This window comes from Cavia porcellus, unplaced genomic scaffold (assembly GCF_034190915.1).
Source record: "Cavia porcellus strain 051 isolate PalLab524CR breed Dunkin Hartley unplaced genomic scaffold, mCavPor4.1 scaffold_12, whole genome shotgun sequence".
Lineage (NCBI taxonomy): Eukaryota > Metazoa > Chordata > Mammalia > Rodentia > Caviidae > Cavia > Cavia porcellus.
This window is the reverse complement of record NW_026947495.1, coordinates 22,765,600-22,792,454: the sequence shown is the minus strand read 5'-3', so window position 1 is coordinate 22,792,454 and position 26,855 is coordinate 22,765,600. Positions and strand designations below refer to the sequence as shown.

Genomic DNA, 26,855 nt, shown 5'->3' with positions numbered 1-26,855 from the left:
GATCCTGGTACACATTACTGGGTCTCAGGCTGGATGATGCTGGCCAATTTGTAAGTCAAGCATGATGAAAAAACACAAAGTGGAAAATAAAAATGAGAGTCTTATAAAAGCAGGTAGTACTGAATTTAATAAAAAGATAAAAAGTCATATATATATATAGATAGATAGATATACGCATATATGAAATGAAGATAAGCAGAACCTGGTTTACTCATATATATGACTATGTATGTCACTTAACCATGGTGATACATTGTCATTAGGCAATTTTGTCACTGGGCAAGCATCATAATAGTATGTCCATATGCCACTGACATACAGTTCAACATTGACTGAAATGTTGTTATATAATACCTAATTGTATAATGCTTACTGATTCAAGTTTCAGCTTATGCTAAAGAAATCATCATTTATGATATAATATATAAGAAAAACTTTAAGTATTTAAGCACTTGAACTCATGCTAGGGAATCAGGAGCAAGAGTCACAAAAGAAAACACGGGATTTCTTATATATGTTTGTATATATTTATACATGTATACATGCATACACATGTACAAGTTTTCACACACATATATATATACATGTGCATATCTGTATATACATACTTTTGCCATATACATAGGGCAAACTGAAAATGTCAATAAACTCTATAATTTTTTCATCTTCACATAATTGCTGGTGAGAATCAATATGAAGATGATGATTAGTACCGGTATTTCCCATGAGAAGGCTTCTCTTACTCCTTAGCTACAGTTGACCACCTCCATTTTATGATTGCAAGTACTTTTCATCTGTGTGGTTATTTTTTTAGCATCAACCACTAACACAGTGTCTGTCTCGTTCATCTTTTCCCACTGGGCTTATTGTAGTCTGTTATTCATTTTTCTCCAGCATGCAATGCAGCATTTGGCCAAGCTGTATACTCAGTGCAGCTGTGTAGAAACTGGACTACACCAACCACAAGGAGATCAGTACCTTCTTTCTTCTCAAGCAGTTCTAGCTGCTTTGTTCTCTCCCTTATGCAAAGCATTAATGGCTATCATGACACATGCACAGGGCTCTCTTTTATTATCTCCCACAGGGGAATAATTTTCACGGGTTTTCTGTTGAAGCTAAGATACCAATTCTTCCCATGTTCTGTTAAAAAAAAAAGGTAAACACTATTAAGAGATCTAAGATTGAGATAATATAGAAACCATTGTTCATTTTCTGTTAGCTGGTTCTAAATATCCTGTAATACTTTCATTCTCTTGAATGGTTTTTACACTGTCTGGATATGTTTGATGCTACAGTATATGAAGTTATACTCAAATATTTCAAGGAAAGAAACACTATGGTAACTAGTGTTATGTCGGGTTATCTTGTAGTGAAGCACTATGTTGTTTAAATTGTTCTGTTCTGACCTGTGTTGTTATGTTGCTATGTCCTCTTTTATCTTAATCTCCTTCTTTTTTTATTTAAAAAAAAGAGATCTAAGATTGAGACTGAGTATAAAACCTTTTACTGCCAAGTGGGGAACCTAGATCAGAGAAAGGCATATTCTATAAGACTTTCTGGGTGGGATTTAAGAGAAAAAGGGTCTATGGCCATAGCACCCTGAACGCAACTGATCTTGTCTGATCTCAGAAGCTAAGTAGGGTTGGGCCTGGTTAGTACTTGGATGGGAGAAAGGGGGTATGAGTCCCAGTAACAGAGAGAGGAGAAGAGAGAGGAGAGGGGAAAAGGGAGAGGGAAGAGAGGAGAGAAATCAAGCCTAACTTGGACTCAGTAGGCCACAGTGATGCTCTCAGTACTAAGCAGCTGACAAGGCAGCTGGTTATGACATAGAGGGCCAGATATTTATCCTGACTCAGACTGTTTCTAAATCTTAGGGTGTCACTCTGCTAAGTAATTCTGGCAGAGTTAAGAGAACTGACAAGCTGTAAAATACTCTGGCTAGGACGAAAGGAGAAGAAAAAGTGAAGAGAAAACAGTTAAAGGTTGAAAGTATTGAAGTTTTAAAAACTTAAACTAAACAAGTTAACTAACCAACTTTTTATTTGGTTTTGATAGTAGGAAAAAAAGATACATCATTGCATGTGGTGGTGCATGCCTGTGATGCCAGCACTCAAGAGTCAGATACAGGATTGCCACAAGTTCAAGGCCAGCCTGGACTACATAGTGAGACCCTATATCGAAAAAGCAAAACAAAACAAAAATGTACATTAAAACATATGATCTAGAAATTCCTTTTATGCTGGAATTCACTAAAATTCAAATGAGGCAATACATCTGAAAGTATTTTAAAAGTATAGAGCAGTATACAGATAGGAAGGATTATTTGTATAAGAAAGCTTTTACCAAAAAAACCTGAAACAGAACTTTTGCCTCCTCTTTAAGAACTGGGATAGTTTTGAGAGCTGTTTCTTGTTGAAAACCATATCATGTTTATTTCCTCACTTTGGCAGGATCAGGTAGATAACAGAATTAGCCTTCAGGAAAACAAATTCTCTGGGATAATATGAGATTGCAGAACCCTTCCCTGAACTGTGTCCATGAAGGTTGGATTGCACTTTTTATAGTATTTTGAGAATGTAATATTAATTAAACATTAATAGCACACCTAGAGATTGTGGTAGTAAAAATTTTTGGCCTAGAAGTTGATTTTCTCTCTCACAAGTATTCAGTCTGCTTCTATCTCAGTTCTTTCTGTCCTTACAAGACCCTGTCTGCATTTTCTCATTCTTTCTGTCCCACTTATCTCTCTCATAGCATTACCAGGAGACATGCCATTTTACTGTTTCTTTCTCCTAAAATGGTCCATTTGATTATCTTAAAGTATCTGAGTATACATTGTGTCTTCTTCCTTACTTCTTTTCGCCCTGTTCCCTTATTCCTACCCTTTCCACCTTAGAACTTCCAGTTCTAACTATAATTTCAAATATAGAATATTTTGCTGGTCCTCCAACGTGAGAGCTTAAAATGCCCCTAATTACACTGTCTCCCCCACTGCTTTCTCTCTGCTGTTTAAAAGCAGCATGACAGCCGAGTTTGCTTGACTCTCTTTTGATCTGCCATGCCATTTTTTCTCTCTTTCTTCTTTTTCTTTCTTTTTTTTTTAATAAGGTATTTCTATGTTATTCAGGCTGGTCTTGAACTCATGGCTCGAGTGATCATTTTGTCTCAGCTTCCCAAGAAGCTGGGACTTAGGAATATATCACAACGCCCATTTGTCATGCTACTTTAAAGAATCTTTGGCTTAGAAGACTCTTGGTTAAGTAATGGCCCAGCACCACGTCTGTCTAAAAGAATTGCATCACAGGCCAAGCAAAAAGGCTTTGTCACAATGGGCTTTAGTATCCCAACAGGACAGGCTGCTATTTAATGTTTGGTAGAAAACTAAATTCCAGTTTTATATGTCTAAACATTTCCTTCTATTTTGTAAGATTTTAGGTTCTGACTTTAATTTGGGCTTGTTCACAAGTGCACATTAACATAACTCTATAGATTATCCTGTTTCCCTTGGTCCAGAATAGGGTTATTGAAGTAAAATCAGTTGGTGCTTGTCTTAGTTACTTGTATTCATTGCTGTGACAAAATACCTGACAGCCAAATTTAAAGAAAGAAACGTTTATGTCACTCATAGTAGCAGTTTCAGTCTGTAACCACTGGCTCCAAGGCAGAATGGCCTGGCAAAGGGGCATCCCAGAGAGGTAGTTTGTGGCAGGCAAAAGGTAGCAAAGCATGCAAGTGAAGCCCCAGTGATGAGCCTCTTTCTGCCCCTTCTATCTTACCCAGACCACCCACACGTAGAGCGGGTAGCACTCACACCCTTAACCCTAATGCCTTTAATCCTAGCATTGTACCGTGAATCAGTCCCAGTGTCACACACCCCAGATCCTGCCACCTCTGAAAAGCTCCATCTATGACTTCATGGGGCTTTGGGTGATATCTGGACATAAGCCATAAAAGTGCTTTAAGCAATGCTCCTGAGCAATTTCTTGGGTACCCTCAAATTTGACACATAGCTAAGAAGATGTGTTGAAAAAGAAGATAGGTAGATGTGGCAGGACAGTCATTTGAACATTACCCACTTTTTTGCTCTCCTCCCATTTGGTCTTACCTGTTACTCTGATTCCTCCTCTCATTCTCAGTATTTAGGTGACTTGTTATCTTGTCTTTATTGCCTCAAGAAAGAAACAAAGGAAAGCAGACTTAATAATTCCTGGTTTTTTTCTTGCACATCATAATAGACTTTGAAACCATAAGTAGAAAAGCAGTGAAAAGAAGAGATACAAAATTAAGCTTTTGCAATTTCCAAGTCAATACCTTAAAGGGACTCAAAGCTTGGCATGTACACAGCATGTAAAAGCCAGACTTTTCTCCTTCCCCAGAATAGATGATGCTCTGGAGTCTGTATCCAGGATAGCTTTGACAGCCTCATGAAGACCGTCTGCAAGGTAGATTTCTGGGTTAAGAGTACTAGGGACATGGGTATCAAGGCTGAGGAAATAGCAATTACAGGGGTTAGACTAAGTTCTCACTGATTTCCAGCATGGAGTACACACACACACACACAGAGAGAGAGAGAGAGAGAGAGAGAGAGAGAGAGAGAGAGAGAGAGAGAGAGACACAGAGAGAGAGAGAGAGAGAGAGAGAGAGAGAGAGAGAGAGAGAAACAGAGAGAGACAGAGACAGAGAGAGACAGACAGAGACAGAGACAAAAACAGAGACAGAACATCCAGGAAGCTGGGACTGATACATCTCTTAAACACTAATTTCAGAAATGGATGAGAAGTGGTAAGGGAGAAAAATCTCAATAAAGTTTCTATCCTCTCTCGGCAATCAGGTAACAGGAAAAAACAGTTATGCATTTACTTTTATGACCAGAAACCTAAATCCACTACTCAGTGGGATCAGGACCTTTAGATTTAGGTTGAGTCTCTTTATTCAGATGTGTGTTCTAGTGGCTAATCTCAGCTTTTGTGAACCTTGGTTCCTCATTGTTAAAACAGGGATATTAATATTTGGTTGACTATAATAAATATAAATTTTGTAGAAGTAAAAATGGTTGAATATTGGAAATTTCCTTATTTCAATAGGAATAAGAAAAAGACTAATATACTAGCTGGTGTCCTGATAGTAAGTGCTTCATAAATACATAACTTACAAAGAAATCTATAAAAATATTTTTACGTAAAAACAAGTTATCTATTTCATTGCTAGTCACAACTACATGATCTACCTTGACACACAAAGAAATGTGCTACACTAATTCCCTAGGCAATTTCCAAGCCAATGCAGATGAAAATATAGCACAACTGTCACATTCCAACCACTGTCAACTTGACACCCAAACATATTTGCTTAAGTCATACTTAGTCTCCAAATAAAAAGAGGCCATAAATCTGCCTAACATGATGTAAATATCAAAAATACAATTAAAAAAGCACCAAAGTCCTCCCCAAACTCTCAACAATTGCATCATTGTTGCAAAGTACAAGTCTGATGTATCCTCTGAAATTCAAGGATAACTATTAGCTATCAACCCCTGAGAAATTAAAAAATAAAATTACTTAATCCCTACATACAATGGCATAGGGTCAACATTCCTTTAACAAAAAGGGAAGTTAAGAGGGATAGAAAACAGGACCAAAAGAAGATAGAAACCCAACAGAGCAAATATTTGATCCCATAGTTCCATATATAGCATTCTAGAAAAATAGTTATGAGATGTGAATTCCAGAATGCTTAGCCAAGACAGTCTCACCTCTAAGGCCTCAATCAGTTTGCAGCCCACATGGCCTCTCTAATGGGTTGATTCCTCTCACTGCTTACAGTTTTTCCTGACAGCAGTATCTTGTTCTTGACATCTCCATATGGAGTCTCCACTGCACCTTTGGCTTCATTCCCATAGATTCACCTACCTGCCTCTTAGGATACATTGCCTGGCATGCCACAGACTACCACAATCCAATGCTTAGGTTCCACATGTCATTAAAATCAGAATCATGCGAGTACCATGAACATCTGCCACCAGCACAAGCAGTAGACAGGTTCTCTTTGGCCATGGCTGCAGTGGCCTTTGCCTGGATGGTGGAACAGGATGAAACGAATTTGGGAGAACCAATTCCCTGCTCTTCTTGAGCAAGGTAAACAGAACCTCACTTCTCAAATGAAAAGTTTATACTTTTGTATCCTTGAATCTGTGACAGATAAACTTACTGATTCCTGAGATGCTTTCAAGGAATATTTTTTTTCTTGTCCTTGTTCAAAGTACTTGGTGTCTTTTTAATATCACTAATCTCTCTCAGTAATCATGACTCCTTTGGCTCAACTTCACACAGTTCTTTTTGGGCCAACATTTAAATTTTCTAAATACCTCTTGTTATGGTTGATATTGTGTCAACTTGAGAAGCTTAGAACTAAGTGACTTAATATGGAGCTAGGATCCTTACTTTGTAAATATTCTCGGCCTGTGCAAGAGTAAGGCATAGAGATTTTGCCAGTGCTACATCTGCCCTAGTGGGTGGGGGTGGGGGTGGGTGGAGGAGTGGCCTGAATACAATATAAGGAAGGAAAAGAAATTTGCTCTCCCATCTTGTTCTGGCTTGTTTTGCTGGCTGCTGCCTTGAAGTGTTGCCTGGGTGCCATGCCACCCTGCCTTGGAGCCAACTTAGTATGGGCTGAAACTTTCACAAACTGTGAGATAAATAAACCTTCTTTAATTTTGGGTGTCAGATCTTTTTATCCCAGCAATGAGAGAAAAGTAACTAAGACTTCAAATATAATTCTTTCTGGACCAACATTTAAGTTTTCCAAATGCCTTGGTTCTGCATTCCACTCCTGATTCTTATTGTACATTTGGCTCAAAATAGCTAGTATACTCATGCCACATCTTTAATGTTGGATTGCCCTGAAATTTCACCACCCTTAAACCCAGCCTCCCTTAAAGTCTCAGGACATGGGCAAAGTGAAGGAAGAAATTTTGCTGTGGTGTAAATGCATGACTTCTAGTTCAATTTCCAGTAAGAATCCTCATTAAGAACTCAAACTCCACAATCCTCTCCTTTACTGTCTACCTTCCTATCAGTATGCTGGTCTTCTGAGCCCTGACCAGAGTCACCCCTCAGGCTCTGCCTATAGCATTCTAGAGCTTCCTTCAACTTGTGCCTCCAACTCTTTCCAAATTCCTCCTTCAAACCAGTTTCAAAGGCTTCTGAACCACATCATCAAGGTATAGTCATAGCAACGAATAACCAGCTGAGACATTCAGAAATCCAGTTCCTTTGTATAAGTTCATGCATAGAATCAGTAGTAGGCTTGGACATGAATATGTTTATCTAATATTATTTTAAGTCTCATATTACAAATATGAACATTAAATGTAAACAATGCATTTTACCAGGTAAACAAAGCTCTTCCCTTGTTTTCTTGGCTTATGGGCAATAGAAGTCAGTTCGAAGTACCATCAATCCTCATTATTCATGTTCCATGCTTGTGAATATTTCTACTCATTAAAATTTGTATGGTCAGGCATGGTGGCATATGCCTATAAACCCTAGCACTCAGGAGGCTGAGGCAGGAGGACTGCCTAAGCTACAAGGTGAGTTCAAGGCCAGCCTGAATTGCATAGTGAAACCCTGTCTCAAAACTACAAAAAAAATTATTTGTAATCACAAAATCAATAGCTGCAGCACTTTTGTAATCATCTGCAGACATGTGTAGAATGGCAAAAATTTGAATTTTTGATGCACACATATTCCCATCTGAGTTCAAACCAGGCCATCTTCTGCCTTCATATTTAAACCTTCGTACTACACAAAATTGTCCTTTTTAATACTTATACTGTGCCATATGTTCTGCATTTTTATTCTATTTGGTGGTGAATCTGCTGTTTAAAATGGCCTCCAAGCATAGTTCTAAAGGCCATCTAAGGAGGCTAAGCATCAGCAAGCTGTGGTGTGTTTTATGGAAAAATGTGTGTTAGAAAAGCTACACTCAGTATGAGTTATAGTGCTGTCAGTGTGAAGTTCAGTGTTAATTAATTAACAATGTATATGACATAAAATGACTATAAACAGAGATCCACATAAAACAGGTATGTGAATGGTTGACAAAAATGTCAGCAGAGGCCATAGGAACCTAATCCTGTTTCTTCAGCAGCAAATGCTTCAAGATGTAATTCAGTGGTCACAGGGACTTCACAGAATTTAACTGCCATGAATGAAAATCAACTCCATTTTAAATTGTATTATATAAACTCATCTTTCCCATCATGCTTTTTAGTGTTTAGATCCACTTGATTAAAATTTTCCTTAAATAAGAAAGAGTTATACTATCAGATCCCACATTCTTGAGATAAGAAATTGAAAACAGTGTAGGTGATCAGATAATGAGGACCAAGGCCAACTGATCTTCTCTGTGAACACAAAGGAGAAAAACAGCAGGCCGTGTTCCTTTGGCACATGCAGGCATGCTGGCATGTTGCAAGCTCCAGGGAAAAGTAAACATAACTGAGATCCAGGTTTACCTGGGATATCCTGTAGGTAATAGGAGGCAGATGAATCTTCTGTTACCCTGATTGCTTGCTCCTGTCTAAGTCAATAAAAATGAGGTGGGACAAATGCTCAGGCTCTTTGTCCACTAAAGGCAAGAGCCTCCTGTTCTCCTCTCTCAACATTATCTGTCTTGTCTTAATCTCCATCTGCTTCCTCTGGTTAGGCATTCTTGGTAGGCTGGTTTCCTACAATGCAGTGTTTTAGTAAGTTCATTTTTGGAGGGGTTGACCCTGTGAGGAAGTTATTCTTGATATGAGAGGTTAAATGTTTTGCTAATGCCATAGACTTTGAGGAATTTAGGAAATAATATTGATGATATTTCAATAGGGCCCATGTTTGCATTTCCTTCAGTAATGTTTGTGTCTTTTGTTAGTGTTAAATAATAAATTTACAGTAATCTTCACTAGAAGATTACTTATGAGAGTGCCATCATGATGGTGTCTAGCCACACATGAGGCTGAGGCAGGAGGATCACTTGAGCTCACAAATTCAAGGCCATTAATGAGCTCCCATTTCCAAAAAACAAAACAGGGAAGGAAACAGGAAAAGGTAAAGAAGGGTAATAAGAATGATGAATATGATCAAATATTTTACCTGCATGTATACACGAATAAAGTAAAAGGAGAGGGCCGTGGGTGTAGCTCCATGGTACATCATGTGCTCAGCATGGGTGAAGGTTCTGGGTTCAATCTCAAGCATTATAAAAAAGACAAGGAAAAGTATGAGCGATTATCATTGTATCATTAACCTGGAACTCCACTTTATTTTGCAAATAGAAGACAACACAGTTTATGTTAATTTTTATGAAAATCAGAGGTTGTTTGCTAAGTTTTTTACTTATAACACCCAAATTTGCTGCCATTTATTTTTTATAATAAGGAGTAAATATAACTTCTTATGATTTGTAAAATGCAGTTTTTTTTGTAGGAGGGGAAACATAATAAAGTTTATTACTTTCTTATCATTGTTTTACAAACTTTGGGATCACTGCTCATAAAATAAAAAATAGCTAAGACAGCTTTTATACTTCAGTGTGAATGAGTTGACCAGATATTTTCTTTGCCAAAAATTGTGCCAAAGAACAACAGTGGTGCAAAATGGTGTGATGAGGATGAAGAGTTCAGAAACAGGTAGCAAATTAATTTATAATAAATGGTCATAAATGGTTATGGGCTGAAGTATATCTTCTCCTTCAAAAAAAGATACATTGAGACCCTGACTTCTAGTACCTCAGAATGTACTGTTATTTGGAGATAGGATATTTACAGAGGTAATCAAATTAAAATGAGATCATTACAGTGGACCCTAATCTGACTAATATCTTTATAAAAAGGGACTTTTTAAAATGGGCTTGTTGTTTACAGATGGGGTCTTGTTATGCTGCCCAGGCTGGTATTAAACTCTTGGGTTCAAGTAATCCTCCTGTCTCAGCCTCCTGAGATTCTGGGACTACTGGTGTTACACAGTACAGGGTTATACCAGGCCTGGTTTCACAAAGAGGGAATCTGGAAACAGATATGGACACACACAGACACACAGACATAGACACAGACACACACAGAATGCCTGGAGAAGATGAAGGTAGAGATGAGGGTGAAATAGCAGCAGTTTTGGAACATCAAAGATTGCTAGTGAGCCTCCAAAAGTGGAGAGAGGAGTACGAAACAGGTTCCCCTTCACAGTCCTCAGAAAGAACAAATGTCACTTAAACCTTGATTTCAGGCTTTTAGGCTCCCAAACTGTGAAACAATTGCGAACTGTTTAAGTCATCCAGTTTACTGTACTTATTACAGTAGCTGAAGCAAATTAACACATGATCAATGGTTAAAGAGTAAAATTGAAAGAATAAAGCTAATCATCCTTGTGGCTATTCCATTTCAACAAAATCAGAACAGGATTTGCTGAGACATGATAAACTAAATCCTGCCAATGGTCTTGAAACCACATCCTCAGTTTTCACATAGGACAAACATCTCATTATTTGAACTCTGTCCTGGATTCTTGCATGTAGTGACTTATTGCATGATTTATTACATGTTTTTATCATGAAAAGATCAAATTAATGCAACAAAAGAGCATGTGTTTCTTGGGGGAGGGCAGCAGGGATCTTTAGAGGCCTAGCAATGTTGAATGCATTTTCTTACCTACTCTGATGATGATTACATCTTTCTTTGCTTTGTGCAGGAAAATCCAGTTGGAACTATTTTGGAATCTGCGTGGGCATCATTTTCATACATTCTATTCAATTCCCCATGGTGTCCCTATTGACATGAGGTTGCTAAAGAATGAAAATAAGAACTAAACAGAAGTGGCTTTAAAGAAGCTATAAATGACACTATCCTCTTTGAATTATTTTCAATGAAATTTTTGTCAAATATTTTATACCTGCAATGAACATTTTGAGATATGAGGCTTGAAAACCTCTACAAAGTCTTCAGTAATTATGACAATTATTTTGCTCTTTACCTAATAACTTGCCATGCATTGCTGTGAGATGAACTTCTAGGAAATATCAGAACTTTCTTTGGGGGTTCAGTTGAAAGCATTTAACATCAAGAACAATTTACAAAGGTATGTGAAGGACTGAAAAATCAAAAGGAAGGAAGGATACTTCAGTAGTAGGAAGTTTCTACCATATATATATATATATATATATATATATATATATAGGCTGAAGGCAACAACAGTGGAGAGCTGGTTTAACAGAGCTCTAGAGCTTCAATTGCAGAGAAGTTATTGTGGAAAAGTTGCTTGAATCAAAGCAGGGTGCAGTTTGAGAAAATATGGTTTCTTCTCTTATTTTTTTTTTTTTTAATTTTTTGAGAAATGGCCTCACCATAGTCCAGGCTAGCCTTGATCTCCCCAGACAGCGATCTTCTTACCTCAGCGACTGGAGTGCTAGGATTACAGGGGTGGCCACCATACCCAGCTCTTCTCTTATTCTTCGAATGCTTTTACTTCAATTTTTTAATCTTTCCTAATTCCCTTTGGGTATAGATAAATGAGCCTAGGAAATAGAGTTGCCAGGAATCATCAGTACTGTACAGACCAGAATGGGAAGGGCAAAACTTGAATGGATCTGGGGGAAAACAGCCAAATGACCAGCTCGTCAAGCTAGCATAGGATGCTATGTGGGGCTTGGGTCAAACCAAATCAGAGAAGCCAAAACTAGGTGTTGGGCAAGTCCTGTGAACAAAAATAGCCCTAGGGTCAATATATAAGACTAACATACAGACATCATATGACAGGTAGGGAATCATAAACAATCTCCTGGAGGTTAGAGGAAACAAGGTACAGATTTTCAGGCTAATTAGGCCACATTGAGAAGATAGAACAAGTACATACAGAAGTAACAAAGTTACTAGGCTTAGGTGTAAGTCAGCACCCACACGTAGAAACTCATTCCAGATAACTTCCTCAAAATGTAGATACACAGATCTAATAGAGATCAAAAAAGGGTTTTTTTCCCCTTATTTTTTACCAAAGATTTTGATGATCCAAAGGTAACTTCCACGCCTTCTTGGAAATTGTATTTTGAAATAACTGATATTGACTTGCTGACTTATCAATACTCTTTGTCAAAAGAATAAAAAATAATTTAGAAGTGATTATAGTACGCTATTTTAAAATAATGTCTCTGGATCCATATAAGCTTACTTGAATAACTGAGTCGAAATTAAAATTAACTCAATTGGAAGTTTAAAAATAATTTCTGTAATAAACAAGCACTTTTTTGATGAAATCTAAATTAAAATGTGTAGGAGATGCCTATATCACTAATCCTGCATTAGTGATTGCATTAGGCAACCTGTAATAGTTTGGAAGAAAGGAATGCATTTTGCTTACTCTTTAATTCACAAAATGTGTTTTAGAAAATAATAATGGAATTGTGTAGATTACAGAAATGCAAATTTATAACTACCACAAAATTCAGACCGTAGGTCTATTCAGAGATAGAGGCCATTGTAACTGTAATTATCTAGGTAATTAATATAATTCACTTACCTAGAAATTGTTAGCAAGCATCAAATACACCTAGGAAAAACATGCAGATGAACTAGTTTCTGGCTTCAAGGCATTGAAAAACCAGAAGAAAAAAAAACCTACCTACAGGGCTCTGAAAGATAATTACTGGCAGGAGGCCACAAGTAGCACAGGAAGCGCCCCAGGCAAGGTGTGGCCAGTGCATTTTTGGATTCCCAGGTCTGAGTTTCTCCATCTTGCTTAGGCCGGTCCCAAGCCTCTGCTTCTTGCCTGTGGTAAACTGCGGCTGGAATTCTCACCTGGAGCTAACAGCGCTGTTGCACACCCAGCAGTATTTCCTGCTTACCGCGCACTCGCAGGTCTTAAAGGGCAGACTTCACAAATAGATTCCACCCTGCTTTACTTCCCACATCAAAGTGATGATCCAGTCCTGTAAACTATTTCTGGGAAACCTTTCTGAATGCTTACCTCTCCGCTCCCAGGCCTCTCTACTGCGCAGGTGCTTGACATTTCTGATGCTTTATCACAATGGGCTCCTCTTGCTCTCTTCATCTCTGTTTCTGACCTGCGCTATTGCAACTTCACACTGGCAAAGGGGCTCTCTTTCCAAAACATGTTAAACTCTGTCCCAGTATCCTATGATGGGTTCTCTTCACTTCCTTACAGTGATTCTCAAACTTGGATTTGCTCCAATAGAGAAATTTCCTTAAACACAGATTCCTCTTTAAGCCAATTTTCAAAAATACTCAATGTGCATTTTTAACAAGTTCTCCAGGTAACTCTACTGGCAGCTTAGTAGTTCTAATTAGGGGACTACAGTTTTAGAACTATCAAGTGAAGTTTAAATTTAGCAGTCTTTCATGTGATTCTTCTCTCTTACATACCCCTCTTTCCATGTTAGAAAGCATTTCCTAAGGCTTCTTGAAGCCTTTCTTCATCGCTCAGCTAAGCACTGTCCCCGGGTTCTAAAAAGCCTCATTTCCTTCTCACTGTTTTCATTGGTCTGCTTTCCTTACTGCACTTTGACTTCTTACAGGGGTGGGGTTTCAAATTAGTCATCTCTTTAATCTTAGTACCCACCCTTGTTCCTGATCCCTAATTGGCACATAACATAAATAAATGAATGAGTAAATGGATAAATGAGTAATCAGTGTCAGTTAAAGTATGAAAAATTGGCTGTGTATAAGGCCATTTTTCTCTATGAACTGAATAATTATATCTCGTTTAATAAAACCCTATTAAGCCTAGCTAGCACAAGCTCATCAGTGTTTGAGATAATATGAAACCAAAACACACAAATGCTGCTGCAAAAAATGTAATTATTACTTTTCCTAGTGTAGGATTCATGAACTCATTAGACATTTAGATTAATTAAATGTTGGCAGATGTTCAGAGTTTTCATTTTTTTTGTGTGCTCCTTATGGGCCAAAAATATAAAAACATATACATAGTATATCATTTTCCTCCAAAGTCAACCATTTCTTAGTGCATTTTTTTTTTTTTTTTGGCTCTGTCTTCTTTCGCAGTATCATCTTCCTTAGTGTTGGTAATTTGTTATTTTTTTCTAATGAAAATACTACAAGCTCTCAATCTCTAATCAAATCGTATTAGTTTACCACACTATGTAAATGCAAGTGGTATTTTAAATCATGTAACTTTATTTTTCCTTGTCTTACATTCATTATTCCTTTTTGGGTATAACACATTTTTCATTCTGAGATCCCACCTTTCCTTCTTTCCATGTGGTTCTCTTTTGTGAGGCTGGTGGTAGGGATGGGCATATACCAGCCTTATCCAGTTATCTATCTGATCCAAGACAGCTGGATTTTGGGTAAGAATACTGAGAACAGTGTATTCACATCCTACGTTTATAGACTGATAAAACTCAGGTCATTATTGCTACCACTGCCTGTTCAAAGCTGCTAGACATGAAGCCAACACTGGCAAGCAAAGGGGAGAGAGACATACAGAGACAGAGACAGAGACAGAGAGATAGAGAGACAGGGAGAGATAGAGAGAAAGAGAGAGAAACAGACACAAACAGAGACAGAGAAAGAAAAACAGAGAATTTGATATTGTTGAGCCTTTATATTCTGCTATTGCTGTGCGTAGATCCAATGTATTCCATGAACTTTATACATAGCTCAGAGGAAAAACAATCCTTTTTATTCTCTACCTTGCTTAAATTTGGTTTCTTCATTTACTATCAAAATTATCTTGACTACTAGGTGATTATGCCAGATTTTGCAGCATTACTGAATTTATTATTTTCTAGAAGTAGCATATAGATTGTAAAGTAACTTTTATCTTCTATAAAGCACTAGAGGTATATTTAAGTATAAGTACTTCACTAGTTTATTGTGTGATCTTAAATCATTTTTCTGTAATTGTTTCCTTGTTTACTAAAGAGTTATAATGTCCTTCTTGAAAAATTATTATTCTTGAACTATTCTAAAATATCTGATAGAGTGCCAGACCAATTGACTATTTAAAGATAATATTCCCTAGACACATATGTTGTTCTAGTACAGGATGTACATTAGGGGTGGGATGGGAGAAGAAAAGAGACAATTTGACAGACTTCAGTTTGGATCGACTCAAAACAGCCAAATAATTTTATCATATTATCATTAGCTCCTGCTGTAATTGGAAGACTATTTCGGAAATGTTAGAACAGCCCCAGTTGTCAAATTTACCAAAAGATGAAAAGAGATTGTCAGGAAAAAAAATGTATTCAAGGGGCTGGGGATTTAGCTCAGCGGCATAAGCACCTGCCTTGCAAAGCAGGCGGTTGTGAGTTCCATCCCCCGTACCGATAAAAATGAAAAAGACAAAAAAAAAAAAAAGTACTCACAAACCAGTTTCTTTTCATCAGATGGGAACCAATTGTAGTTTTAGATTGAGTTGAAGAAGGCTGAACATTTTGCAAATGTCTGTTTTGGAGAGAATGGCAACATCTGAGAAAAAAGTAGGGGAAAAAAGCAATGATACTTAACAGTCCGAGCTGCTCTAAAACTAGGACTAGTTTAATAAGAACAACAGGGTGTGTCACATTGAGTGAAATGCACACATTGGGGCCACACTGTAATCTCAAAGAACTAAGTGTACACTTCTTTTTATCTTTTATTTAAAAAAAAATCCAAGGTTCCATTTCCTGGAACATTTTTTTCTCCAGACCAACAAGGTCACCATGTCTATGTATGTCTTTCAGTTTATCTACTTATAAAGCAAGTTACTGCAACTTAATTTTTTGTTTTTTGCTTGCCAATTTGTGTTTGTTAGTTTTAGATATAAATACTTGTATTGATGGCCTACTTCTAAAACAACTCAAAGCTCCTCAAATTGAATTTTACCCAAGGCATCCTGTGTTTATACTCTGACATTTGCAGAGGATTTTTGATCTATGGAATTTCTCACCAATTTTTCCTACTACCACATAAATTTTTAAATTATAAAATTGACATAATTTAATTTAATCAGAAAATATTTACAATAAAAAGTTATTAATTTTTCCCTCTGTACTTTTCACTTTTTCTACTCCTTGGCATGCAATCTTCCATGTGTACGGTCATCTCTAGGTGTATGATACATATAAACACACACACACACACGTATAAAGCATATCTTTTTTCCTTTCTCCTCCCCTTATCCCCTGCCCCTTTTAGTTTCTCTTTCCAAAATTTGATCACACTGAAAATCAATGTCACAAACTAGTTGTCTACAGTTTAAATATATCTGGGAAAATGTTTTGTTCACAGAACACTGGGGAATTTGACACACAAAAGATGGAAGAATTTAACCTACATGTCTATCAAGTAATAATGCTACATGGGTTTTCCAGTTCAATGAGGTTAAGGGCATAATCCTGAAAGACATGAACCTGGTGCTATAATGAATAAATGTTAAAATCTTGAAAGGTCACAATCCTTAAAATCTAAATCCTTGAAAGATCAAAATCTAGGGGGGAAAAAACTTCAGAAAACGAAGAAATATTTAAAAGACATGAATTTATATTTTAGGCAGTGTTTATTTCATGTTTAAATAAAAACATGACAGAACAATCCACAGAACACATTATACAATAAACTATGTAACGTAAACATACATTTTTTGTAGGTATACTGACAATACGCAGGTATAATGGTTATAAACAGGTGAACGATAATCTTAAAAAAATGGGTCAAAGACCAAATTGTATCAATGTATGTCACTATGATTGGCAGATCTGTGCACACAGCTTTATAACTGTGGTCATTTGCCATATCATGACAATTTGAGTTGTTGGACAAGATTGACCAAAAATTGTGATGGGTCATTACTGCATAGGTCCAGGTCTTAGTAGCTTGGCTTAGGCCAAGTTCAAATGGGTCAGGCCTGGGGCAATTTGAAATCAGCTGGAGGCTGAAAGCCTGCAGGCTAGGAGAGCATTACTATAAGTCTCAGAGTTCACAGCCTGGAGTTCTGATCTGCAAAGCAGCCCAGGAAACCATCCCAGTTCTCAGAGAAAGAGCAGCTCACCTTCTGTGTTTGTTCTCTTCAGTCTGGCTGATTGGACAAAGCCCATTCATGGGCCAGAGAACAGAGCTTTCCAACTAGGTCCACTTAGACTCACAAACTAATCTAGTCCGGAAACTTCTTCAACAGATACAGTAAAGTAGTGCTTTATCATTTTTCCAGATAATCCCTTTTTCCTTCTGCTTAATGCAATCAATATTCCTATATGCAACTGAAAATGTACTATTTCCTTTCCTACAATTTGCCTTTCTACCTTATTTTTTCTCGCTGTTCTGGAAATTAAACCCAGAGCCTTTTTCACATTGACCTATACCCCCAGTTCCCTATTTTAGCTTTTGGTTTTTAAGACAGGGTCTTTCAAAGTCACTAACTTGCTCAGGCTGGACTTGAATTTGTGATCCTCTTGCCTTACTTTCCCAGAGTTCTGAGATTTCAGGTATGTATTATCACATCTGTATCTGGCTTACCCTACTTTTATTACCACACTCCCCCACTTGCTGGGAATTTTCAGAATTCTGGCTTTCAGGATTTAACCACTTGGAATTTTATTAATCTTATTAGTTTGTAGTTGGGGGATTGAAATTTTAGCATTTTAGACGTTAGGTATTTTGGTCCCTTGGGACTTCAACATTTAGGATTACAGTGTTTGGAATTGTGTTTTGAGGATGATGGACATTGGCAATTCAACATGTCTCCTCCATTCCCTACTCATACTTTTGTTGATCTACTTTTGAATATGATTGACCCATTAACTAGAAATATTTGCATTTATATCCAGCTAATATTACTTATCTTTTTTTAGATGTAACATTGTGCCATGATGGTGTAGTTAGGGGTTGTGTGGAGAACAAATAGAATCAGGATATGGAGTTTATAATATTATTTATAATGGTCACCGGAAGTTAACACAGGAAAAGGTAGGAAATCTATCCACAACACCAAAAACATAGAATATTTAATCAAGGCCTAAATACCACAGCAATGTCTCACATGAGTCCAGATGAAAACCCAGAGCTCATGACAATGCCTCCTACGAGTCCAACTGGAGGTCCAGAGCCCACAGGAAGGACTCATGCAAGTCTCTTTTATGGATTTGTGCCGCGAAGGCCCAAAGGTCAGTGGTGGAAGCCAGAAAGTCCATGCCAGTGGGGTGAAAAAGCGGTGCTGGTGGAATGAGGGTTCTACACAGGAGCCAAGAAGTCACACTCACAACAAAGACCAGGGCTATTCTGAAAAGCACCACAGCCATCCTCAGTGACACGGAGGCCCTGAGCTCTTCTGACAACAAGCACAGTCAGGTACATGCCAGGAAGCCAGCATGACGAGTTCATCCTGGAGACCAAGTGGCACACATCTTCCCCTCCAGAGCCAGGAAGCAATGCTGATGTAAGGACCAAAGCTTCTCCAGGTGAACCAGTGGCTCAAACAGCAACTCGTAGGAGAACCCATAATGCCTCAATCCAATAACGAACACATCAACAACTTCCTTCTTCTTCTCCACCTCTCTATTGATCTTGGCAACTTTCCTCAGGTGGAGCATCTATGCTCAGTACCATGTTGATGTAATCCAGCTGGCATTAAGTTGACCACCAGTTCTTAATCCATAACACGTGGTATTACTGTTTATAAGTAGATTCAGTTGCACATTACCAAACATGGCAGGTAACAGTGGCTAAGCTCTAAGATTATTTTTGTCTGATATAACCAAAGTCTGAATCCTGGTACTCCAGGATCATGAGAAGGGACCTGGGCTCCTTCTATTTACCTTCCTCAGGACATACCTTTTAGCTTCAAAATCAGTTAGTCATCCATAATATTTTAAGATTTCTAGGTAACTTATCTATTGTTTCAAACAGAAAGAAAGGGAAGGGTTAAAAGCACCATGGCTCTTCTCCTAGGTGAGTCAGGCTTCTTTATAGATATTTTCCATAACAATTTCTTTCCAACTACTTCTACTCAAATCTTATTGACAATAATTTAATCACATAGCCACACTCAGTTGTACAGGAAATTTGAGAAATGTAACTTTCAGCTGGGCACATTGGCAGTTGAATAAAATCCAGGTACTGGGAGGAGGTATACATTTCACCTTTGGTGGCTCCATATCCTTCTAGGTTAATATAGGTATATGGAAGAGATTTCTAGTTCTTGAGAATTAAATTATAACAGGGTGAGGATGAGGCAGGCCACTTGGGTGATTAAGAAATGGTTCTCTGAGGAGATAATAGATTCAAGAATAACTAAGTATAGATGAGGTTCAGAAAGAATATGCAGGTAGGACTGGCCTGGTATTTGTGAACAGCAGTAAGCAGGTGATGTGTAGCTAATATATCAAGGGAAGAGACAAGATGGAGTGGGAGGCTGGCACCAAAACACATAAGGTGTTGAATGCCACAGGTATGGATTTTACTGTATGTTAAAGATTTGTATTTTATTTAGATTTTGCTGGGGCCTGGGATTTAAATCAATGGCTCAAGCACTTGCCTGGTAAGTGTGAGGTTGTGAGTTTGATCCCTGGAACCAACAAAACAAAACAAAATAGATTTTGCTTTCATATGTAACATGAGACATATGTGTGTATGTGTGTGTGTATGGAGGGGGTCTGATATTATCCTCCAAACTGAACCATTATGACTTTTCAAATTGAGCCAAATTTTAAAAACTTACCCATTCTTGTAGGCAATGAAAGGCATAGGGATTTATCCACAGAACCTCAATTCATGTTGATCTCTATACAGATATATCCCTCTATAACATATATTCAGCTGAAATTAAACATAATGAATACTCTTTATCCTTTGTCTTAGTCTATTCACATTATTTTAACAAAGCAACATGGACTCAACAACAACAGAATTATATTTCTGAAAGTTCTGGTGGCTGGAAAGCCTAATTTCAAGTTGCATGTAGATTCTGCTTGGTGAGGGCCTGCTTCCTGTTTCATACCTGGCCGTCTTCTCCAAAGGGCAAGGGAGTCCTCTAAGGTCTCTTTTATGATGGCTGTAATTCCATTCATGAAGGCAGAACTAGAGTCTTCCCTTTCCCTAATCCTATCACTTTGGAAATTAGGATTCCAACATATGAATTTTTGGGTGGAACAAACATTCGCTCTGTAGCACACAAGGATGTGACCACTGAACTTCACTTTAAGATATGGTCACCTTCTATGATACACAGAAGTCAGTTTTATATTATAATCACACATTTTTTATTTTTAAAAAATGGCTCCAGTTGATCAGTCTTTCATTTACCCTGCTTGGTTCTGAAGAAATGAATTTGGCCAATTCCAAAAATCATATCTACTGCCAAGATTTGCCACCAGTGAAAACATTTAAAGGAATTCAAGAAAGGCAGGTCTGGAGGAGAGCATCTAACAATATCTTACACAATCGAAGCATTAAAAGAGTAAGCCCACACACAGCCTCAAGACATCATCTATAAAGAGGAAGTCAAGTTTTTGGATGTTCAAATCTATTATGTTTAAGTAATGAGTAAAAAATAATTAAAGTATATTCATCCTGACTTGTCCATAATAAGATCATTCTGTAATTTACAGTATACTTTAAAAAATTAAGCTTTACAATACAGCAAGTGTTCCTATTAATTTTATAGGAGTTCATAGTCAAGCTCCCTGATCCCCAAATCTGCACAATTTCTATACACTACACTGCCTAAGATCACAAAACTTGGGAAGGCAGAAGTCAAGATTCTGAGCTCTTTTCTCTGACCACTAGGGTTCAAACAACCCTTCCCCTCTTTTTTTGTTTTTACTTTTGAGACTGGGTTTCATCAAGTTGCTAAGATGTCTAGCCTGTGGGTTTGAACTTGTGATCCTGCTGCCTTAGCCTCCCAGTGTTGGGGTTAATGGCCTGCACCATTAAGGTTCAGCCCCCTGCATAAACACCTACACCAGTTACTTAATCAATGCTCAATGGAGATTTGATTAATCGGTTAATTTGCAAATAGTCATCTCTATAGTAGGGACCTAACTTGATTTATTAAAAATAATATTTCTCATTTTAAAATAGTGGACACTGAGAACCAAAGACATTTGCTAAGTTAACTAAAGCACAGGAATAACCCACAAAATCTTATGGTAACCAGTATATTTATCAAAACAATGTTGTGGTATACAACATCCAGAAAAGGTGTCAGAATTGGGGTTTGGTCTGGACTCTCTTTCTCAGTTTAGGATATTGGGAACATTTTAAAAGTCTCTGGGCTTCTGTATTATTTAGTTTTTCAATTTGACTCAAGTCATGGGATTTGCTATGGATAACTGAAGCCCAAGGAGATCTATTAGAAGGATGCTACAAGACTCATAGATGCTTGCAAGGCTGGGAATCAGACTTGGAGACTGACAAGAACCCAACACTCAGATAACTGGAGGTAAAGAATATTCGGGTGGTATTAGGGGAAAATGAATGCAGAGCAGTCAGATAAACCCCATCTATTCACCACTGGGGTTTTTTTTCCCCCCCTACTTTTCCTAGCAAGATAACCTCTTAAGTAACCTTTTAACTCTGACATTCTCTGCTACTGTGTTTGGAGAAAAGAGAGCAGGAAGGGTGCATATGCAAACAGGGTGGTTAGAAATACTTTGGCTGGATGTGTATCTGAAAGCTCTGTGCCGCTTAGGAAGGTTGTGACACCACAGTAACACAGAAGCTGACCATTTTGGTATGTAGCAAACAGGAAGTAGAGGGGATCTTAAGCAAGCAAAGTGTTCGGGTAGACAGATTCTGAGGAACAAGTACAAACAGCATTTCCAACAAGCACGGGAAACTTCCACGAAGTTACCACATTCACAAACACAGGACCAACTTGTCTATGTGAAAGAGACTAACAGAAGGTTTTCTCATGCTTTTGGAATGGGATAGTACATAGCTTCCTATTTGAAGGCAGCAGACAGCTAAACATCTAAAATAGTAGCCTATAGGCCTGATAAGGCCTATAGAAAAGAATTATTTGATTAGTTTTGTGCAGCCATAACAGGATACCAGAGACTGAATAATTCATAAAGAACAGGGTTATTTATCTCAATATTGAAGGCTGGGAAGTCTAAAGTTCAGGGACTGACATTCTTACTGCACCATAACATGGTGGAAGGTACTCCACTGGTGTTAGAAAGGGAAGTGAATCAAATATCCTCTTACAAGGAATCCACTGCCATGATAATAGTGTTAATCCGTTAATGACAGCTGAGCCCTCATGGCCTAATCACATCTTTAAAGATCCTATTTTTCAACACTGCTGTATTAGGGATTACATTTCCAAGAACTCCAAGAGACACAATCAAATCATTCAGTTACCAAAGATAAAAATACAGATTTCAGATTTTTGCAGGGAAAGGAAAAAAAAACCCAACAAAACAAAAAACAAAAGGCTCTGACAACATCAGGCCTGCTTTCCTACACAGCAAGTTGCCTACTGCCTTCTATAAGGTGATTTTTCGGCATTGCCATACCTTCCTCACGCCCACTTCATCACACTACCACTCTGGACCTGGAGCCACTCAACTTCCTAATTCTAAAACTAACTGCTTCTGACAGCTACCCAAGACCAGTGTGTGCGTAGCCATTTTGAGGGTTATTGGCTTTCCACCCTGGGTGATTTAAGATCCTAACTCCAGCAAATAACCTAGCATCTTCCAAAATGTAAAGGAAAACCCAACAGTGATTTTTCTCAAAGAACTACTTGTTTGCCTTTTAAAGACAATTTCTGAGAAAAACTTTCCCTTAAGAGTCCATAGTGTGATGAGCTATGGAGATGCTGGACACATGATGACAACAACTCTTCAGTGAGTCTCTTCAGTCTATAACTGATCTTAAATGGCATGCTGGTCTGCATGTCATTCTACTGCCAAACTCCTGCACAAAAGGTATGATGCTCTGAGATTCTGCTGGATCCGTTCTCAAACAAAGAAGCAATGGCATTTTTCTTTGGATGGCACCCCAAATTGCTTTTACAGCAGTTTACAAAATCCTGCACTGTTTAATTCTTTCTTACCTCTTGGCCACGCATTGCATCTCCCCAGGCTCTCCTACCTTTAACCACCTGAAACTTCTTCCAGTTTGTAGAAGTCATGCTTGCTTCAGATCTTTGATGCCAGCAGTTTTCTCCTAAGCGCACTCTTCCTCAATTCTTCTATCCCCTATCATTTTTAGGCCTTAGTTTTGAAACGCCCTTGGTCAGAGAAGTTTCCCTTATCCACCACCTCCTAAGAAGTCGCCTACTTCTTACCCCCATTTCTAATAGTCTTCTACATTCTTTTTTCTATTGTTCTTAACACAAATAGTCTGTTTCTCTATTAATCTATAAACTGTGAGAGCAGAGTCCTCACCTATTTCACACCTCCCTGAATAGTCCTAGTCCATACAGTCAAGTGAGCAATAGCTCTCTGGCAAATGAATGAATGAAAAAATCCGTATTTCAGCCCTCCCAGATCCGCTTAACATATTATGTGATCCTCTGTACTGAATACAACATTCTAATAAAATATATATTTATTAGTCTCATATCAACAAGCCGAGGAAAGATTACCAGAAGAGAAGTCTGGTGGAGGAGAGGCAACATATGAACCTGCAAGTTTCCAAATTAGGAAATTAGGAGCTTGCTAAAACGCAAATTCTCAGGCCCCACTACAGCCTGATGGAACAAAAACTCTGAAGATGTGCTTCAGCAACGTGTTTTAACAGAGCTTCCAGGTGATTCTGATCCATTGCTTTAAGCTTTCCAGGATGTAACTTTTAAGTTTCATATTTGCCAGGAACTATCCCGATCGTTCTACTCCAGAGAAACCTGTCACCATCCAGAAACCTAAATCAAGGCCTGCTCCGGCAGGTCCCGCAGAGGCTCCTCCGGGAGGCCCTGGGCAGCTCCTCCACAGCCTTTGTTCATCGCTGCCTTGCGGCTCCTCCCCACCCGAGAGGAGAGGAGCCACTCTGGCCACATGGGCGGCCGCACGCGGCCTGGCAGCGTTTCCAACGACACGGTTTCCTCAGAATTCGACCCTTCCTCTCTCTGGCACACAAGGATTGGAATCTAAGAGCAGAACGCAGAAGCCCCTTCTGGCCTCTTAAACACAACTGGAAGCAGTGGCTTACTCCTCCGCAGCTTCCTAGCTGGAAAACCCGAAATGGACTCGTCCAACGTCAGACGCGAGCCGCGCCTCTCTGCGCATGCTCCCTTCTCTGCCCCTCCCCCTCGGAGCCGGAAGGGGAGCGCTAGCGGCCTGGGCCTGGCCGGGCCGGGCGTAGGCGCTGGCGGCCATCTTGGCTTCCCGGGGAAAGGCGGCGAGAGGGGAAGAAGTTGTAGGGTGGGGGCGGGAGTGAGGAGGAGGGAAGAGAGAGGGGGAGGAGGCCGCGGCGGGGCAGGGCGGGGACTGCCTGCCTTCCTGGGTTGCGGAAGTGGTAGCCGCTGACCTAGCCTGCTGCTCTCTGGCTACTGCTTCGGCTCCCCAGCTCCCTCCGGGACAGAGAGGACAGCCCAGCTGTGGATGGTCAGATAGCTCCCCAGTCCTGCCGCCAATTCTTGGCCCCAAGCAGCACGGAGCAGACGGCGGCGGCAGCGGCAGCAGCAGGCGAGGAGGAAGATGGCGGGACGGCTGCCGGCCTGTGTGGTGGACTGTGGCACGGGGTAAGGGGCTGACGGGCTGGGCTGGGGAAACTGAGGCGGAGGAAGGAAAATGGCGCGGGAGGGAGGAGGCCGGGAGATGAATGGTGCGGCCGCCCGGCTTGCGAGGGTGGGGCCGGGAGCCAGCGCCTCCTTCGTCCCCCGGCGCCGTCCAGCTGGGGCCAGCGCTGCGGCGCCCGTGAGAACCGGCGGGCGCGGCTGCCGGGCGCGGCTGCCGGGCGCGACCCTCCCGGCCCTTGCAGCCCTTGCAGCCCTGGCGGGGAGACGGCGCCTGCGGGTCCCCGGCGGCCTCCGAGCCCGGCCCACCTGGTTTTGCTTTCCTCCCGGCCCCTCCCTGCCGGCGACTTGGGCAGCCGGGGACCTAGCGTGCGCGGAGACTGGCCTGGCTGGGGAGCGAGAAAAGAGAAGCGCGCCGTGTAGGTTTTGCAAGATCGCGGTGACAACACTGCCTGGGGGTGGGTGGGGAGAGGGAAGAGCCGACCCCGAAAACGGGAAGCTGGCGCGGGGCTTTCCTAGACCACGCACCTCCTCCAGTACGACTCCACTCCCAGTCATTGCCGTCTCCCTGTGCGTTTGTACCGCTGAACCCAGTCTCATTTTAATTCGAGAAAGAAGGATGTCATGTGTTACTTCTCTTGCCTCAAAAAAGTCCCCCAGTGAGCAAGCGCGCTGCAACTTCCTTAGTTTTGTCAAAGCCGCTTCCTGCTTTCCCGTCTCTCATATCCTTATAAGGTAGTTTCTCGTTTCCACCGTGAACACATCTTATTAGAAGTTTCAAAATTAAGCAGGTTGCAAAGAGACTAAATTACCGGCCCCTAGGTATCAGTTTGTTTGAACTTAAAATGCTCTTCTGTTCCACTGGGTGGAAAGTGAAGCACCCCGGAAAACTAAGTTGTGCACCTTCATTCTATGAACCGTATCTTGAAGGCGGAAGGTATAAAGGAATTTGCTTAATGTGCAAGTGGTTGTTCTTAATAAATACATAGTGCAACTACATAAAGAAATAAAATGAAGAGCAGCTTTAAAGTGATCTTTCTGTATTTGAGAGTTACAGCGCACTATACCTAGTACACAATCCTTTGAACGTTGAATGACAGTTTAATGTTGAAATATTGGAAGTTGCTTGCTTGCTTTTCCTTTTTTCCTTCCATCTTTTTTCTTTTTTTTTTCCTTTCTGTTCTTTTTTCTGCCTGTGCTGATCTTTTGTCCCCAAACACAAATTTTTCAAGGGAGTGAGACAATTGCTAGTTTTTCCCCTTTGTAATTGCTCACAATATTGTCTTTAGGTAAAAGATGACTCCCCTCTCACTATGTAAAATTCTCAACTTTTCATTCTCATAACTTTGTGCTACTGTGACAGTTTCTAAAATACTGATCAGGCATCAGGAAACAACTGACTTAGAATTTTCCCTTGGAGAAAACTAGCCTAGTTTAGTCTTGGACCTTTGTATTTTATTAAAGTTAGTTTTTAAAAGCTAGACTTACTTCTATGAACCACTATTTTTTTCTCCCTTCTTAGTCTAATTGGTAAGTAGGTTTGAGGATCAATTTTGAACCTAATTTTGGCCTGAGTTAGTAGGAATTTTCATGTTGTGGGAAAGTGACAAATGCTGCTATGTTAATTGTACTTTAGAAATCACTCGATTGTCAGTAACAGTACAGTTATCACCTAACATGTTAAGTAGGATGCTACTTTATCACCATTTTTCCTTTTTTGCAAAACAATTTTGATTATTTTTGAATTAGTGTGTTAGCTTAATTGTCCTTAGGTGACCTTTTTTCTGAAAGGGAAACCTTGAATTTGAAACATATGCTGAGTGACTCCAAAGAGTGTAGAGCAGTTGAATCCATACCTAGGATTTTAATATCTCAATTACTATATTATTATATTACTCTTTTTTTTTTTTTTGGTACCGGGATCAAACTGACGACCTTGCGCTTGCCAGGCAGTTGCTTACACTGCTGAGCTGAATCCCTGGCCCTACTTTATTATATTACTGCCTCAGTCTCATTTCACAAGGAGAGTTTGTTAACTTGACATGCATTATCATATGACTGGAACTGATTAAGTGCCCCCCTTTGCCTTACCGTTTTTACTGTGTGTCACAGTCCTTTTGGATTTTCATTTATTTTGATTGTCAGAGACATGATAACTATCCCAGGTGCCTATTAAATGCT

At 39.4% G+C, this 26,855-nt stretch overlaps 1 protein-coding gene and 1 long non-coding RNA gene across 6 annotated transcripts in view; one reads left to right on the top strand and one right to left on the bottom strand.

The window, feature by feature from the left end:
* Positions 1–101: 101 nt before the first annotated feature.
* On the bottom strand, positions 102–25,353 carry LOC106025460 (uncharacterized). Of its 4 annotated transcripts, none has more exons than XR_010050769.1 (5): positions 25,203–25,353; positions 15,382–15,484; positions 9,138–9,233; positions 4,106–4,169; positions 102–1,140 (listed from the first exon to the last, which is right to left on the bottom strand). It is a non-coding gene; the product is annotated as an uncharacterized LOC106025460 (long non-coding RNA). The 4 variants fall into 4 exon arrangements; XR_010050771.1 differs by having other exon boundaries at positions 15,382–15,460; XR_002788842.2 differs by lacking the exons at positions 15,382–15,484; positions 25,203–25,353 and adding an exon at positions 10,688–12,638.
* Positions 24,447–26,855, top strand: part of Actr3 (actin related protein 3) — a 57,608-nt gene continuing 55,199 nt past the window's right edge. Inside the window, exon 1 of one of the 2 annotated variants that reach the window (XM_063258969.1) lies at positions 24,447–24,680. Coding sequence is in view for 1 of the 2 variants with exons in the window: in XM_063258968.1 (XP_063115038.1) it covers positions 24,637–24,680 (44 nt within the window). In the remaining variant the exon portion in view is untranslated. The remainder of the gene's footprint in view (positions 24,681–26,855) is intronic. The other variant, XM_063258968.1, reaches the window with a different exon arrangement.